The 18,172-nt window shown below is 41.7% G+C and overlaps 1 protein-coding gene across 50 annotated transcripts in view; it reads right to left on the reverse strand.

Moving 5' to 3' along the window:
- TENM2 (teneurin transmembrane protein 2) overlaps positions 1-18,172 on the reverse strand; it is a 3,534,961-nt gene that overhangs the window by 38,032 nt on the left and 3,478,757 nt on the right. For all 50 annotated transcript variants that reach the window (XM_072756643.1, XM_072756655.1, XM_072756648.1 and 47 more), the window contains 2 exons: positions 13,236-13,411; positions 11,496-11,731 (listed from right to left, as the gene is read on the reverse strand). In XM_072756643.1, the coding sequence (XP_072612744.1) occupies positions 11,496-11,731; positions 13,236-13,411 (412 nt within the window). The remainder of the gene's footprint in view (positions 1-11,495; positions 11,732-13,235; positions 13,412-18,172) is intronic.

An 18,172-nucleotide genomic window follows, 5' to 3' on the forward strand; every position in this document is an offset into this window, starting at 1 on the left:
TGGATGTCTATTTCTCTCTCCAGGTTTGAGAAATTTTCAGCTGATTTATAGTTGCTTTAACTATAAATCTCTTTGTCTTCTCCTCCTGGAATTCCCCTAATGCAAGTATTGTTTCTTATGAATATGTCCCATAAATTCTGTAGGCTTTCACCACTCCTTTTCATTCTTTTTTCTTTTTACTACCATTCTTTTTTCTTTTTTACTGGGCAATTTCAAATGTCCTATCTTCCAGGTTATTGATCCTTCTGCATGATCAAGTCTACTTTTTTTTTTTTTTAAGATTTTATTTATTTATTCATGACAGACACACACACACACACACACACACACAGAGAAAGAGAGAGAGGCAGAGGCACAGGCAGAGGGAGAATCAGGGGGAGCGCGATGTGGGACTCGATCCCAAGTCTCCAGGATCACGCCCTGGGCTGAAGGTGGCACTAAACTGCTGAGCCACCCAGGCTGCTCTCAAGTCTACTTTTTCTTTTTTTTTAATTTATTCATAAAGACACAGAGAGAAAGAGAGAGAAGCGCAGAGAATCAGGCAGAGGGAGAAGCAAGCACCATATAGGGAGCTCGACGTGGGACTCGATCCCGGGTCTCCAGGATCACGCCCTGGGCTGCAGGCGGCGCTAAACCGCTGCGCCACCGGGGCTAACCCCTCAAGTCTACTTTTGAAGCACTCTACTGCATTCTTCAGTCATTGTATTTTTCAGGTCTAGTTTTTACCCCCCCTTTGGTTTCTATTTCTTTGTTGAACTCATTGAACTCATTTTGTTCATTATCATTTTCCTAATTTTGTTCAGTTGTCTTGTCTAAGTGTTCTTATAGTTCTCTAAACTTCAAGAGGACTATTCTTAATTCTTTGACAGTTACTAAATATCCATTTCTTTAAGGTCAGTTATACGAACTTCATTAGTTTCCTTTGGTGGTGTCATATTTACTTGATTTATTGTGATCCTCAATTCCTTACATTTGTATCTGCACATTTGAGTATGTAGTCTCCTCCTCAAGATTTTAAAGATTTGCTTTGGTAGAGGCCATTCTTCATTAGTCAGCCCAGTTTGGGTTTCTGGATGTGCCTGCTGGTAATGTCCTTGGGCAGGAATGTCTTGCTTCAGGGTTAATTTCTGGGCAAGGCAACTGCCTGAACTTTGAGGTCAGGGTGAGGGGGTGAGGAAGTGTGCTGCTGGCTGACAATAGTTGGTATGGACTATTGGCTTGGTTCTTTGTCCAGTTGAGGCTGTAGGATGGGCACCATGGTTCCTCAGTTCTTTGGTCAGGCTTACTAGACTGTTGGGACTGGGTACTATATTCAGTCAGAATATAGTTATATAGGCTATGAGTTAACTTCTCTGCCCTGGAAGGACAACAGGATGGGAGCTAAATCCTTCAAAGCTTGTTGTTTGGAGACTCAAATCAGGGAAGAATTTGCACTAAATTCCCTGTCTTGATTGAGGATACTCTTTTTGTTCTTCAGTTGGGGAAAGATAGCTGTGCTTTCTTTTCAAGTGCCATTGTAAGAAGGGCTATGCAGCTTTCTGTGTGCTCTGGTTAGGTTCCATGGTAGAGCAGGCTGAAGGCTGTATTCAGCAATAATCAGAGCTATGAATTAGTTTCCTTGTCTAGGTGCAGCAGGACTAATTCCAAACCTTGCAAGGCTCTTTGTGGTCTTGATTCAAGCCAACTCTTCCTCCAAGTTCCCTGGCTGAATAGAGTCACTGGCTTTGCTCTGTAGCCTATCAGTTTGTGTGCCTGCATTTTGGCTTGAGCTTGCTGAGGTAAGTAACCTCCAGGCATTCCACCAGCCCTTCTGGCCAGTCAGGGGGAAAGTTACCCTCAGTAGTGGGTGTGGCTTTGATTCAGCTTCTTTGCCTGGGTACAGTGGGAGGGCCCACTCTAAGAACCTTCAAAATTTTCTGAATGGGCTTTCTGGTTGGGAGTAGCCAGGGGTTATCCTAAACAGAGTGGAGTTGTAAACTAACTTCTTTGTGGGCATAGGCGGGGGAACTCTTCCTGTCTGGTACTGGCTTTGCTCTGGGGGTGATCGGCTCTGTCTGCCTTCCTCTCAACTTGTCACTACTGGGCTACTCAGCTTTTAGGAGTTTTCACCAGTCCTTCCAGTCAAATTGGGCTGGGAGCCATACTCAGTAGTGCATGGGCAGGGGCTCCAGGGCCAGTGAGACTCCTCATTTAAGGACCTGAATCAGGCAAATTTGCACCCTGCTGAATTCCATAGTCAGACTGCAGCAATAGCTTGGTTCTGCAAATGAGGTGCTGATTGGGAGTACTATTTGGGCTCTGTGGGTAGGAACTTGGTCTGCCAAGATCCATGTGCTGGCTGTTGCAAGCTTCTCCTTTCTTCTCTATTGTAATCAGTTTCCTAGGGGCCAAGCCATGTGGATTCTCCTGTAGTCACCGTTGGGCAAGACTTGAGTAGGGGATTTCACAAAGTAACCCAGAATACTGTGTGTGTGTGTGTGTGTGTGTGTGTGTGTGTGTGTGTGTTGTATAGTGGGGCTGGATGTCCCTTCTGGGCTCTCTTTCCCTCCAGAGGACCTGAAGGCCCACAGAAGAGCTCTTTGCACGCTGTGACACTGACCTGGGGGAAGGACAATGTGGTCAGTGTGTAGCTGTTCCTCTTAGCCTTCTAATCCAATCTGTCTTGGTCTCTGTGGTTCAGGGGAAAACTTTAGCCTCACTCCCATGTTCTAGAATTGTCTCAGTGGTGTCTTGTCTACCAATAGTTGTTATTCTTATGAGGGAGGAGCAAAGTCAGGGACAATTTATGTTGCCATCTTGGTCCTGTCACTCTGCGTTAACTTTTGAAATGTATAATTTCTATTAAAATGCCCAATCCTTCTAATAATTAAATATGATAAATTTACTGGGAGCTAAGCCAAGAAGTTCAGGCCTGTTGTGTGATCTAATCAAGTATCTTTAATTATAAGGGTGCGATTTGTGAAGAGGAGGTACCTCATCTGTGGGTTGTGGGATGTTGGGGGGGTTGGACAGGCATGCTCAGTCCTTCCTGGGCATCTGCCCCCAGTTTAGAGTGTGCAGGAGCTTTAATTTAGCCACACTGTTCTCTTATTCTGAATTAAATTACCCATCTAACAATATTTAAATTAACCTTGAGGCTTCCTGGAGAACATAAAAGTTATTTTGAATTATTTTCACTGCCAGGATCAGCACAATTCCCTTCCCAGCCAGCTTGGTAGGTATTCAGTGATAGAGAAACCAATTTTTAAATTAATACAATTTTGTGTTTGTAAGGAAGCCATTATTTTTAATTATCGGGCATTTTCCTCAGCCTGGCTTCCCCAGTTAATAAAACTCAGCTATTTAGCATGGTTTTTATTTTTGCAGAGGGCAGACTTTGGGAAGTAGTTTCCCCTATGGAATCTCCCCCCAGAATGTTTTGATCTCACCAAGCACACGCCTGTCACAAGGAAGCTCGTAAAAAACCCTGAGAAAAGGAAACGCTGTCGTCAAAACGGCCCTGCTGGGCCCATAACCAGTGACTCTAACTTAGCTCGAGGGGCAATGACGGGAGCTGGTGATTTGAGAAACATGAAGGAGGAAATTAACACCGGGCTGGATCCCCTCCAGGAAAAGGCATTGGAGCACAGCAGGAGAGGCTTCAGTGAAGCTTACTGAGGAATATTTTGCCTGTCATGTTTGGAGTGTGGGAAACCCCAAAAAGGTGAAGGAGGGAGGGCATGAGATTTTCCATGGCTGGAGATATTGAAAAACTGAATTCCTGCCTTAGAGAGTTTAGGTATTCACCTACCCAGAGGGAAAGCCAGGGCTAGATGACATCTTCATTTCCTTCCTGGGTCAGTCCTCTGGGATTTATAAAGCAGCTCTCTCCAGTTGCCATACAACAAGACTCAATGCTACATTGGGATCAGTGCTTGTGCAGACAAAACAACTTGCTATAAATTTAATATTAGCTTAAATAATGCATAATTAGAAGGGTAAGCTTCTGCAAACACATTAAATAATGTATTCCCTAAGCAAACATTATTTTTTGGATGACTTGCTGTTTTGGATGATGGTGAAATAGAAAGGTGGAAAGATCTGAATTTGAGTTGCAGTTTTGACACTGATTAGCTTTGTCAGTCACTGCAAAGCAGTCTTTTACCTTTAATACCTCAGTTTCCTTATCTATAATGGCCTATGAGCTTCTGATAGGTGGGGACTGTATTTTTCTTAGTGTCCATATTATTTTTGAAAGTGCTTGGTACTCAGCAAATATTAGTGAATAAGGGGGTTGAATCATACCCACTATAAGAACCATGGCAATTCTGATGATCTAATGTTCTAATATGGAAAACTGGGAAGAGAGAATATAACTGGGACATCTGTGATCTCCAAATAATGGACTTCATTCTAAAGAGCATTTAGAGTCATTCTGGGAGGCTCCCCAAACCTGGAATTAATAGAGGTTGGAAAGAGTGGATTTTCATGACATCAACCTAAAATCCCATTCATTCATTCACTAAATATTTACTGAGCACTTACTATATGCTTGCTAATGTGATCAGCACTTAGGACAGAGCAAGGTAGCTCAGTGGTTGAGTGCCTTTGGCTCAGGGCATGATCCCAGGGTCCCAGGATCGAGTCCTGCATCAGGGTTCCTGCAGGGAGCCTGATTCTTCCTCTGCCTATGTCTCTCTCTCTCTCTCTCTCTCTCTGTGTCTCTCATGAATAAATAAAATCTTTTTTTTAAGAAAAGAGCAAGACATTTATGGTCCTTGCTCTTATGGAAGTTATAGAGGAGGGTAAAGACACATGAGCCAACAGTGAAAACATTAGAGCTATAATGAGAGTAAACACAGGGAAGAAACTACGGGAAGGAGGAAGGACACTTAGAACTAGGCTCACAAGGCCTGTTTCCTAGAGGAAGTGCTATCTCAGTGGGAGCTTCAAAGATGACTAAGACTTTACAAGTGAGGGTGAGAAGAGTTGGGGAGAATATTCCAGATGAGGAGGTCAGCAAGTGAAAGCTTGAGTAGTGAGCAAAGGCCCTGCTCAGGCAGACAACTTCATTTCAGATGCTGTGGGAATATTCTAATAGAGGTGGGTGGTCTGTTGGTACAGATATGGCAGACAAGAGAGGCATCTGGTATGTAGGCTCAGCCTGGATGACCTGAACAGGCTTGTACTAGTCACCTCTCAACCTGAACTTTCCAGAATCCAAGTATGTTGCACATCTTCAGCCTCTGAGAAGGAAGGTAGATAGTTTAGTCTGCAGATGAATGCTCCTTTGCATTCGCCAATGTGTCCATCTGGGGAGGACTTGCATATTTCTAAGATCCTTCCCAGGGTCACTAAGGGCCTTTCTCCTTGACCCTGCCCCCAGTTAGTTTGCTCCAGCCACACTAGCTCTCCTGCTTAGGATATAAGCAACGGTCTCTTCTGCTTCAGGGCATTTGCACATGCTGATACACTAGCATAGGAGGCTTGCGTCCCATCACATGTCTGGAAAATTCCTACTCTTCAGTTCTCAACTCAAATGTCTATTTTCTTAGAGTGGCCTAACCTAAATCAGATATTCCCTTTTATCTGCACCCTGTATTTTTCTTCGTGGCTCCCATCACAATTTCTTTATATGTCCATTTATTTGATTATTATCTGTTTCTCTTTGCTATGGCACAGGGTCTTTCCACTTTTCCACCATACCTTCCAAAATAGCAAGTCAGCCAAAAGTAATACTTGCTTGGGGAACACATTGCTTAATGCGTTTGCAGAGGCTTGCCCTTCTAATAATATATTATTTAAGCTGATATTAAATTTATTACAAGTCCTGTCTGCACAAGCACTGCTCATAATATAACACTGAGTCTTGTCTGTTTTGTTCACCAGTATACACTGAGTGAGTCATACAGTGCCGACGCATAGATGTTTGAAACATAAAATATTGGTGCAGAGTGAAAACACTGGCAGGAAGGGGCTGGTAAAATTCACACTTTCATGGTAACTGTGAATATTAGCAGAGCTACTTGAGTGGGCCTCATGCAGAACTGAGTTCACACGTGTGTGTTTGCATGTACAGCTGCCTCCCACCTCACTCCTGTGTCAATGTCATTTGCCACAAAGGTAAAACTAACACAAAGCAGTGTGTAATTGCAATGTCATATTAATCCTATAGAAACCCCAGCAAAATTACTAACTCCTACCTCTTCTGGGGAAGGATACTAATGCCAATATCATGATGGAAGATATCTTGGAAGTGGTTTTTCTTTTGTTCTGCTGCCTACACATGTAGTTGTTTCTTGCTTCTGCAATCTCTGTGTAAATCATAATCAAGAGGAAATATCCTGGAGGGTGGTTGTATGCTTCCTGTTCAGAGACAATCATGCACTGAATCCATTTCAGGAAGGAGCAGTAGTTTTAAATCTCAGTAGAAGGGGCTGGTTTCTGCTCTCTCTTCCAAAAAAATCTAGAAAGAAGACTTGCTGGTGGGGAAGGTGGGGTGAGGGGGGATGATACATAAACAGATCCTCAAGGCCAGGAGTTTGCCTTATGATCAGTCTCTGGAGGGATGGAGAATGTGGAATATATCTGGGGTGTGTGTGTGTGCATGTTTGTGATTTAACCTATTCCTTCCTTCTTTGGGTGTAGCATCCTCTTTCTGTATGGCTTCCCACGTTTAGGTGATCATGTATACAAGGTACATGTGTCCACATGTGACCTAATACTGGCTGATCATAGATCTGTGCTAGGTCAGTCACCTGAGGTGATTTTGTTTTTAAGTATAAATGCTGTGGGAGATCCTTTCCTCTATGTTCACTAAGCTAAGCTGATGTCAGCCTGAAGTCACCTTTGGCCAACTCTGACTCCCCAGTGTGAAGAGGTCACTGGTCTACTGTGGAAGAAAATGAGGCCAACTGCCAAGAGAAATAATGCTGGGGGATGGAAGGGGACCATGAGAAAGACAGAAAAAGAGAGGGAGATGTCAGTGATGACATCACTTGGGCTTGTGGGGGTCCATTAGGCAAGACAATGAATGCCCTTTTTTATTACTCTAGTTTGAGTGGGCTTCCTATCTTTTGCAATAGAAAGATTCCTGACAGATATAGGGGAAATGTGTTTGTGAACTCATTCCTGCTTTGGGTGAGTTGGGGGAGCAGAATTCACACATATGCACCTTCTAAGAAGGAGCCCTCAGGAGGCATGGTCATCACTTCTTCCTTCCTCACTTGTTGTCTGAGTGCTTACCACATGGCACTTGTCACCAGGGACATAGTGGTGAGGTGGTTCCTGTGCTTATGGAGCTTACAGATGCCCTGCTGCAACTGTTCCGTGTGTTTTTGAAAGGCCCGAGAGAACAGAGAAAGGAGTGGAGTGGAAAAGACTCTTTCAAATGAGATTCCTTGAGATGTTCTTGGGAGACAAAATGAAAATTATTCTCACATTGAGTTTGGGCAGAGAAGAAGGGACTAATACTCTAAGTTTTGCTGAAGCATCATAAAGCTTTTGGTGGAAGGATGTGGTTCTTTGATGGTCTACCCATTCACCATCTTACATTTCACCAACCTATATGGAAATGTCACTGACACTTTCCTCACCCAAGAGATGACCCTGACTGGGTTGCTGAAAAAAAAGAGCTACTTAGGTGGCTTAGAATTTCACTGGGCACTGGTCTATCATGGTAGCTTCATTGCGATTTTTGGTTTCCTCTGAATTCTAGGGAAGCTCAGAGCCTTGGGTCCTCACATCACTCCTTTAGCCAGACTCCTAGGAGCTGGACAGTCCCTGAGAAAGGTAGATCTGTTTGCTTCAGTGCTTGATACCCTCCGTTACTGCACCATAGATTCTCTACAAATTCCCTACTTTTAACGAAGGAGCAACAGTTTCTTCCCCATTCCAAGAGGCAGGGCTGGGGCTACCAGAATGTCACATCTCTGTCTTGGGGTTCAGTCCCCAGCCTCTCTCCTTCACAGAGCCTGGCAGGCCAGTTCACAAATTCTAGATAGCCACTCAGTTTCCCAATCCATATGGTTATCGAGAGGAAGCCTTGAAAGCGAGCATGATACAGCAACTCTGCTACTTGTCAAATCCTGTTAATTATGTGTGCTAAATGTCTCCCCCTCTTTTCTTTCTTTACTTTTAGTGATTTAGTTATTTGTTTGGATTACTGCAGTTGCTTCTATGCTGTCCCTCTCTTCCTATCTTGTCCCCTTCTAATCTATCTTCCTCCACACCTGAGAAAGCTTGAGAGGTCTTCTAAGACGACACATCCCAACACATCACCCTGCTAATTAAACCCTGGAAGAGTTCCCCACAGTCCTCTGGATAAATGTCAGCCTAGCAAAATATTCCGTTCCATGTGCTGCCTCTGGCCAATGTATTCTTTGTCTGTACCACAGTGTAACACTTTCCCCTTCCCTCTGGCCAAACTGAGTTAAGGTTTCTTGAAATGCTCTTCCCCTTTTTTGACCTCTCTGTTATTTCACAGGCAGCACTTTTGGTCTGGTCACCCCTTCCCCATATCTTTGCTGGGCTAATTCCTACTACTCTTCAGAACTGATTCCAATTCTTCTGTGAAGCTCATCCTGATAGAGATGGCAGAGACCTTGCTATGTGTTCACCAACTCTTTCATTTTTTTTCTCCCTTAGCCATTCAAGAAAGACAACACTTCCTAGGCTTTCTTGCAGTTCAGTTGAAGTGTTCTCACTGGGGTGGGTGAAATGAGCTCTGCTCATTCAGCCCCTTGTCCTTCCAGAGCAACCTTAAAGGTCACTTGCCTCCTGTGGTGGGATCACAAGACAGCAAGTTCAGTGAGTCACCCCTAGGACAAGCTTCCTTTCATTATTGGGACCGTGATGTGGTTGGCTCCTGAGATTGGAGGTCCTATTTGTTATCTGGCCTCAGTCCATCCTTTTCTGATGCAACGAGCTATTGCTTTCCTTGTGACATTGCTTGTATTACAGCTTATACCACACTATTCACATTGTCTTCTCCACTGGAATGCAAACTTCTTGCTGGCAAGGATTTAGTTTTCTTTCTCTAGTCTACTCCATAGCGCTTGGCATATAGTCAGCACTTAGCAAACATGTTTTTTTTTTTTTTTTTAATTATAATATTGCTTTAATTTGCAGCCCAAAACAGAAGAGACTTAAAGAGAAAATTAAAAAGAAATGAGTTAGTTATACACAGGAAAATGATTATAGTTGTAAAATGCAGCATTCTGCTAAGACTCCATTCTAGTAATCTTCTGAACGAATGAATGAGAAATTTCAGGGCCCCATTTGACAATGGAATTCAAGATAGAGTGAAAAGAACGTTAGGACTGGAGGTAAGGAGAGAAGAGCCTGCTTGCCTTGTGTGGGCCAAGGTACCTTTGATTTGAAACTGCAAACTTCCCTGCCCTAGGCTCACGAAGAGCCTGACTAAAAGGACACTCCCTGGTTCTCTTAATCCACATCATGCTCCATCTTTCTTTTATACCTTCTTTCAATTGCTCCCCTGCAATTTCCAAGAGTTGCTTTTATTTCATTCACTAAACAATTTATGAATTGAATTAAAATAAATGAGATGCAAATAAATTCCAGGCTTTCTCCCTCATTTTCAAATTACATTTTCAGTCCACTCAACCTGTTATAATCTCATAGTGATTTTCATTTAAGAGAGCTAAATGGATATGTGATTATTGTTACAGGAACTAACACCAGACAATTAAATGTTGAGGTGTTGATAGATAAAGCTGTGTTTTGATTTGCATAAACATGATGCCAGCAAATCTAACCCTGGCAGAAATTCAGTTATAAGACTTGCGTGCCTAACTTCTGCTAATTACCACAAGTATCATTATTAAGATTTTTAATATTCAGAGTTGGGATTATAACCATTTTATTTTAGGGCCACATTTATCTTTATTTTGAAAACTTAGTCAAAATGCATAACTGATTTATCAGAGAAAAGGCACGATTACTACTTATAATCAACTTCTACAGTGCAGCATATCAAAAATCAATTATACAGCCCTGAAATCCAGTCATTAAGGACTTAGCTACTAATCTCATTTCATTTTTGTCTTTAGGAAGATACTGCCGTTTGCAACTTTGCAGATACCAGCACAGGAAGAAAAACATGGGAGACTGCTGATAACCTAATGTGAGGAATGAAGCTCCAACTAGACAAAAGCAGAACCTTCATATGGAGTGGTCTGGCCCTGCCAAGAGGTAGTGTCCCCTGGGTAGATTTCAATGCAGTAAGAGGCCAAAGTTACTACTCAAGTGTTGTGATTCCAAAGTAGTAGTTGAACTCGGCCGTGCTCCATTGTTTATTCTCTTCCCAGTGCTTATCTTAATCTGCAGTTACTTTATTTATTAGTATACTGACTATCTGCCCCTCCTGTCCCTATCTCCCCCATTTACCACCCCCACTCCCTGACTGTAACTGTAAGAGGGTAAGGATTTTGCTTGGTGTGCCATGTAGATCCCCAGTGCCTAGCTTGTAGTAGGCGTTCAGTAAATACGTGCCGAATTTAATGAGGACTGGGATCCCTAGAATTATTTCATGCCATGGGGAAAGGGGTTAGCATGATATTAAGAATCAGTCCCTCCTCATGCCAGATAAGTGACTACGGCAGGAATCAGATTATCTGGATGACTGAGAATTTAATCTGGTAGCTGTGGGCTTGGTGGTTAAGGATATTGGCAAGTGAGCCAGACACAAAGATGGAACTGGGACCAAGTCCTGGCTATGCCATTTTCTAGCCAGGGTGCCTTTGCACAGGTTATGTAGCTTCCCAGAACCTGTGTTTCCTCATCTGAAAAACAGAGGTAAGTACCCCCATGGGGCTGTTGAAAATAAGTAAAGCATTTAACGGTGCTTGCATCATGAAAGTCCTCAATGAGTTTTGTGTGTTAGTTTTTAAAAGATGTAATTTGTTGGTAAGCTGCTTAGTCTGGGGAAGCTATGGTTGGTTAAAACTTTCTACAGTGGTTTGCTTGTGATTTTCTCTTGGGAAGCCTTCCCTTATTGCTTTAGGCTGGCTGATATCTCCTCTGTGATTCTATCAGGTCCTGGATGCTCCTCTCACTTAACCCATTGAATTATTCTGCATCTATATATTCTACTGGACTGTTAACTCATTGAGTGTAAAGAGTACATTATAAGATTTTAAAGATTTTTGTTTTTCCAGTATTCATCAAATTACTCAGTACACAGTAGGCACCAGGCACTAAGTTGTTTGCCAAATTGGTCAAAGAGTGAAAGCTGAGGGAGAAGATGGCAAGTGTGATAAGAAGACTGAAGCTGTCCCTCGCTAGGGTGTAAGGTAAATTTCCATTTTTTTATCTTCCTCCCCCCCCCCCCCCGCCGCCCCAGAGGGATATGGATTCTATCTTCTGAGGGAAAGACTCATCTTTTCCAGGGAAGAAAGGAGTAATGGAGGCTTGGGGCCTGGGCAATTTCCTCAACTCTTGAGGAAAGGGTGTATCCCCTACCACTTTGAGGTGATAGATTGGGTGGAACCACTTACCCGGAGCTTCCTGCCAAAGATGGTGACTTTGCCTTTAATCTGTTCCTTTCTTAGGCGCCACTCAATGGAGTTTAGGCCGTTCTCCATGGGCAGGGAGATGTTGCAGCGCCCAATCGTGGGGGTGATGGTGCCTGCTAGGACGTGGGGCTCGCTGTGGAAGCTGACACCCATCCCATTGGCATACATCACCCGCAGGGTACCATTATTACAGAGCTGGTAGCTGTTCCGCACTTGATCTGGAGAAATGTAAGTGGGGGTGGGGGTAGGGAAAGAAATTATCCACTCTATTAGTCATAAGAGAACAGAACCCCTATTTTTATAGGTTTCCATGGTACTTTGCAGCTGTCAGTGTAAGGCTGCCTTCAATTAGCACACATACAATGTTAAGGTGAGTAGCAGAGATGCTACTGATCCGTGGAAAGAAAAACATTATTAATATGTGGCACTCCAGAAATAATTATGCTGTGATATTTTTCTTTTACTCACTGAAGACTATTAATAGTACCTTTAAAGATGTCTATTGCCTACACAATTTGTGTCAATCAAATCTCTAATTTTTAACATATATATTTTAGCTTAAATGGGAAAAGAAAGACTAATTTTTTTTTTCCTTTTGCCTACTGCCATCTCACCTGAAGTTGATGGGCTAGCTACAAATCAGATCAAGAGAAAAAGCAACCTTCCTGCCCCTCATGCTTCTGCTGCTGACTCCACTATGATGCCACCTCTACTCAAGAAAACTCTGAAGAGATTCAAACAGCATAAGGTAGACTGAGCTAGTGGGTGCTGATAACATGCATTTATCTTCCCAAAGGGAATCTACACTAGTCAATCAGACTTCTGACCTTTTTCCTTATCGAAAAGTTCCAGGAAGGAAATGTGAATCTGAAACTCCTTTTATAGATATATTGCTTCCTGATTATTTGGGCAAAGGAGTCCAGCTGGGCTGGCTTCTGAGACGCTGGCTTTTGGGATACTGAGCAAATGTGTATCTGTCACTCCTGCAACTGCAGCCATCATGCAGAAAGACAGAATCTACATCATTAATCATTTGGCAGAGCAGAAATAGAGTCATTGAAACAGGCTCTGTCGTGGGATAATAGTCCAGAAATGTCACCATTTATCTACTGAGAGGACACTTTTATCCTCTGACAACGGGCTAGCCCACTGACATTATATCTTAATTAAAAGAAAAATTAATCTGCGCAATTCCCTTTCTTGCCAGCTCCTGTGCTTGTCCTGGACTGTGTGTCATGTCAAACAGTACTAGTTACTATGGGGTGGTCAGAAACCTCTGAGATCCCAGTCTTGGCAAGAGATTGCTAAAGGGCTCTGATTCCAGGACAATCAACTCAACAAACAAGTACTTGGAAGAAGGATCAGAATGGCACCAAAAAAGGCAGAGGTGAACCCAAGGGGATAAATAACCTTTGAGAAGGTAACTGTGTGTATTGGGTTAGTGGGGAGTGCTAAAGATGGAGAGGTAAGAGCAAGTGGGGCTGACAACTGACATTTTCAGATAAATATATAGACATCCCCAAATCTCTAGACATTTCGTTTAGTATAGATGACATTCTCCTGAATCTGATTAAGCCATTTTCTACAAGACTGACCTCTTGTAGAATTTGTTTGCTGTGGACACTCGACTCAAATAGCAAGCTAATGGGCGTCTCTGGTCTCTGAAAGTCTTCCGAGTCTTACTTGGGGTCTGTGGGTGAGTTTAGTGGGAAGGGAGCTCACCTTGTACCACTGTGTAGGAGGCCTCTACTGAAGACAGATTGGTAATGACAGTGACGTCGTCATCACGGTTGGAATTCTCAATGTCAATGGTGATAGACTTCTCCATTTCCCGGTGCAGACTGGTCACCACCCCCGTGGGGCGTGTCACATTGGTCAGGCGGCCCTCATGGTCATAGCTGGAGGACAGACACACTGGTTTAGGAGCACACTTATTAGAGCTGAAGCCTTTCCCACCACCTAGAACTACACAAGGGCCAGAGAGACTGGAAGGTGGAGTGGCTGGGTAGTATATCACACTGAGGCTCCATGGTACCATTAGCAAGACCTGGCATTGGAGACCATCTATGTCCTTGCTCTTCTATACTCATAGTCCTCTGGACAGTCACCCTGGGCCAAGCGCCACCTCCATGCCTTGGCTCAAGCATAGTAGGTTTGGCTGCCTATACCTCTTTCTCTGGGTTTATAGCCCTAAACCACAGCTCCCCAGGCAGCCACCTTAGACCATTTTCCCAATGACTTGACTTGAGCACTGAAGTTTAGGTATACCGGTGATCAAGTTCTGATCCTAGAAAGTTGCCTGATATTGGGCCCTTCTCCTTCATGTAAATCATCTTTATCCTCTTCTTAAAATAACTGTGCAGTTATTTTTTCCACTTCCTTTAGCAAAAAGTCTTGCTGTTCCACTCGGTAGAACATTTTCCCACTCTGGAAGATCCATTTTGAGTAGAAAGCTTAGGCCCTTTAAGGTCTGGATGTAGAAGCCTTTGAGCTTTCCCAGATGAGATGTTACTAGAAAGGGGAGGAAGGTGAAGCAAAGAAAGTAGTTTGCTTGAGCTCTACATGTGACTCCCCCTGGACTGGGGATAAAGACAAAGTTGGTGGGTTCTGAATGATAGAAATTGAAGCTTGTACAGCATGTGGGTGTGGGACAGCTAGTGAACAGAGCCATTGTGGCTTATTTGACTTTGTTTCTTAGGACTACAAAAGCAAATATAGATGGTGCTTGATAAATGGTTTTAGAATAAAGGAATGCAGACATGGTAAGTGATTGGAGAAAACATGGTAAGAAATTTTGCTTCTGGGGATGTTTGAAGGCTGAGAGCAGAACCACATTAAGTTGCATGATCAGTTGGTCAAAGGTGGTGGGAAGGGGGAGGACTCTGAACAGGGAGCCCAGCTTTTGGCTCTAGCCAAATCATTTGCCCAGGGCTCTAGGCAATAGGTGGGTTATACCACCAGAATTTTCCAGGTAAACACAGATGGGAGTCAGGCCCTCCAGGTCAAAGGGACTCCCTTTTGTCGTCTTATCCGTTAAGGAAACTGCCTCTTAGGTAAACAAAGATGTTAGTTACTAATAGTGACAAATTAGAATAACCTAAATGATTACTCATCAAAGATTTGTTAAATAAGGATTTATCCATGAAGTAAAAACCTCTAAAGCCATCAAAGTTGAGGACAGTGATTTCTATCTATTGGAATGAAAACATGTATATATTATTGAATAGAAAGAGTGGAGCAGAAAAATATATTCCCCTGATAGTATACAGGGGTGAAAAATGAGTCTATGTAGAATTAATTTTCTCAAAATATAGATATCTCAACATTAAGGATAGTTTTTCTGCATGTGTTTTGTCAAATCACACAATGTGTCACACAATGTGTTTTGTGTGTTCCCATATTTTAGGAATTCTTTCTAACCAATATGCCTTACTTTTGTGTTTTATGACTAGAAACAAAAGGTATTTAAATGAATTAGAGAGTAAAAAGACAAAAGATCAATGAGACTAAGAGTTGGTTTTTTTAAGAGATAAAATTGACAACCCTTAGCTAGATTCACCAAGAAGAAAAGATGACAGGATGCAAATAAAATCAGAAATGAAAGAAGAGATGTTACTACTGATAGCACAGAAATACAAAGGATCATAAGAGATTACTACTAAGGAGTTTCAATCAGTAATCAAAAGCATTCCAACAAACAAAACTATAGGGCCAGATGGCTTCACTGGTGAATGCTACCAAACATTCAAAGACTTATTAATAGCAATCCTTCTCAAACTCTTCCAATAAATAGAAGAGGAGGGGAACTATTCCAAACCCATTTTATGAGGCCAGCATTAATCTGCTACCAAAACAAGACAAGGACACCACACAAAAAGAAAATTATAGACCAATATCTCTGATGAATGTAAATGCAAAAATACTCAAATCGTATTCATATTTAAATTAAATGTAGAAAATCATATTCAACAGTATATTTAAAATGGGATTTATTCCATGGATGCAAGGATGGTTCAACAGATGCAGGAAAAGGATCTGACAAATTTCAACATCTGTTAATGATAAAGTGGGTAAAGAGGCAATGTACTTCAACATAAAAAGGCCATATATGAACGTTCCACAGCTAACATCAAACTTGAAAGCTTTCAGAACAATTAAGGAAGCAAAAGAAATGCATCCAAATCAAAATTAAAACTGTCATTATTTGCAGATGATATATTACATATAGAAAACTAAAGACTTAACCTAAAAACTGTTAGAACCAATAAATTCAGTAAAGTTGCAGGATACAAAAATCAATTTATAAAAATCTGTTGTGTTTCTATATGCTAGTAACAAACTAGCTGAAAGACAATCCCATTTATGATTGCATCAAAAAAAAAAAAAAGCCTAGTAAAAATTTTAGCCAAGAAGGTAAAAGACTTATTACACAAAAAGCTACAAGACATTGATGAAAGATGTTCATGGACTGGAGAAATTACAATGTCCATACAATTCAATGTAATTCCTAACAAAATCCCAATGGCATTATTCACAGAAATAGGACAAACAGTCCTAAAATTTGTATGGAATCAGGGAAGATGCCTCATGGCCAAAACAATATTGAGAAAGATGTGTGGAGCTGAAGGCATCATGTTCCCTGATTTCAAAATATATTACAAAGCTATAGTAACCAAAACAGTATCGGATGGACATAAAAACAGACATACAGATCAACAGAGCAGAACTGAGAACCCAGATATAACCCATACGTATATGATCACTTAATTTACCACAGAGGCAAGAATATACAACAGAGAAAGAACAGTCTCTTCAATAAATGGTATTGGGAAAACTGGACAGCCATGTGCAGAATCATGAAACCGGACCATTATTTACACAATACACAAAAATTAACTTGACCTGAAACTATAAAACTAGAAGAAAACCTAGGTGGTAATCTTGACAGTCTTGGCAATTTTTGATTTGGCAATAAAGGCAAAAATAAACAAATGGGACTGCATCAAACTAAAAAGCTTCTGCACAGTAAAGGAAACCATCAACAAAATGCAAAGGCAGCCTACTGAATGGGAGAAAATTTGTGCAAATCATATATCTGATAAAGGGTTAATATCAAAAAATAAAAAGAACTCATACAATTCAATAGCAAAAAAGGTGAACAACTGGATTAAAGAATATACAGAGTCTGAATAAAGAAGACACACAAAGGGCCAACATATATATAAAAAGGTGCTCAACACCACCAATCAATGGGAAATGCAAATCAAAACCATAATGAGGCATTACCTCACACTTATCAGAATGTCTGTTATCAAGATAAGAAATAAGTGTTGGCAAAGATGTAGAGAAAAGGAAACCTTTGTGCACTGTTGGTAGGAATGTAAATTAGAGCAGCCATTATGGGACACAGTAGGAGGTTCCTCAAAAAATTGAAAATAAAACTACCATATGACTTAGCAATTCCACTCGGCCATAAAATGAAATCTTGCAATTTGTGACAACATGGATGGAACTCGAGGGCATTATGTTAAGTGAGATAAGTTAGAAACAAATACCACATATGATCTTATATGTGGAATCTTTTCTTTTTTTTAAGATTTTTATTTATTTACTCCTGAGAGACAGAGAGAGAAGCAGAGACATAGACAGAAGGAGAAGCAGGCTCCCCAGAGGGAGCCCCATGTGGACTCGATCCCCAGACCGGGATCACGCTCAACCGCTGAGCCACCCAGGAGTCCCTATATGTGGAATCTTTAAAGCAAACAAAACCCTGAGTTCATAGACACAGAGGACATCTTGGTGGTTACCTGAAATGGGAGATAAGTAAAATGGGTGAAGGGGGTCAAAAGGCACAAATTTCCATGTATAAATAAATTGTGGGGATATAATGTACAGTATGGTGATAGGTAATAATACTGTATTGCATATTTGAAAGTTTTTAAGAGAATACATCCTAAAAGTTCTCATCACAGGAGAACATTTTTGGTAACTGTATATGATGGATGTAGACTAGACTTATAGTGGTGATCATTTCACAATATATGCAAATATCAAATCATTACATTATATGCTTGAGTATGTCAGTTTTACCTCAATAAAAACAAGTTAGAAAATAAAAGACTTCTAAGTGTTTGTGTATGTGGTGCCTAATGGAGTATTAGGTACCAGACTATATCCTCAACTCATGCAGCCAAGCAGAGACTATATGATGAGTTCCATGATCTGGGATCCAGGCAAAGCTTTAATTCCAGTGCACCTGGACATGTACGATGGTGTAGGTTGCTGTGCTTCTTCATGAGAACAGTAATAGAAACTGGAGAGTCTACTTTTTGGGGAACAGAGGATTGGGGTTGAGGCCAAGATCTCAGGATCTACAGGAAGAAAAACATTTTCTCTTTAACTTCCAAAGAACAGTAAGTTTTCTACAGCTGTGCTTACTTGCCTGTGGAGTATCTTCAGAATCAGATTTCTTTGCAAGTAAGTCTACACATAGTTGGAAGGAGCTCTGAGTTCCAGTAATGGGATCTCAAGGCCACTCAATAGAACCACTACAGCCTTGGCCCATGTGGGGCTAAAGGGTGCTTTTGATTCATTTTATTCAGCAAGTATTTACTGAGTGCCTACTATAAGCCAGGCATTGTTCAAAGCACTGGGGACAT

Source organism: Vulpes vulpes, chromosome 4 (genome assembly GCF_048418805.1).
Source record: "Vulpes vulpes isolate BD-2025 chromosome 4, VulVul3, whole genome shotgun sequence".
In the NCBI taxonomy this organism is placed as follows: Eukaryota; Metazoa; Chordata; class Mammalia; order Carnivora; family Canidae; genus Vulpes; species Vulpes vulpes.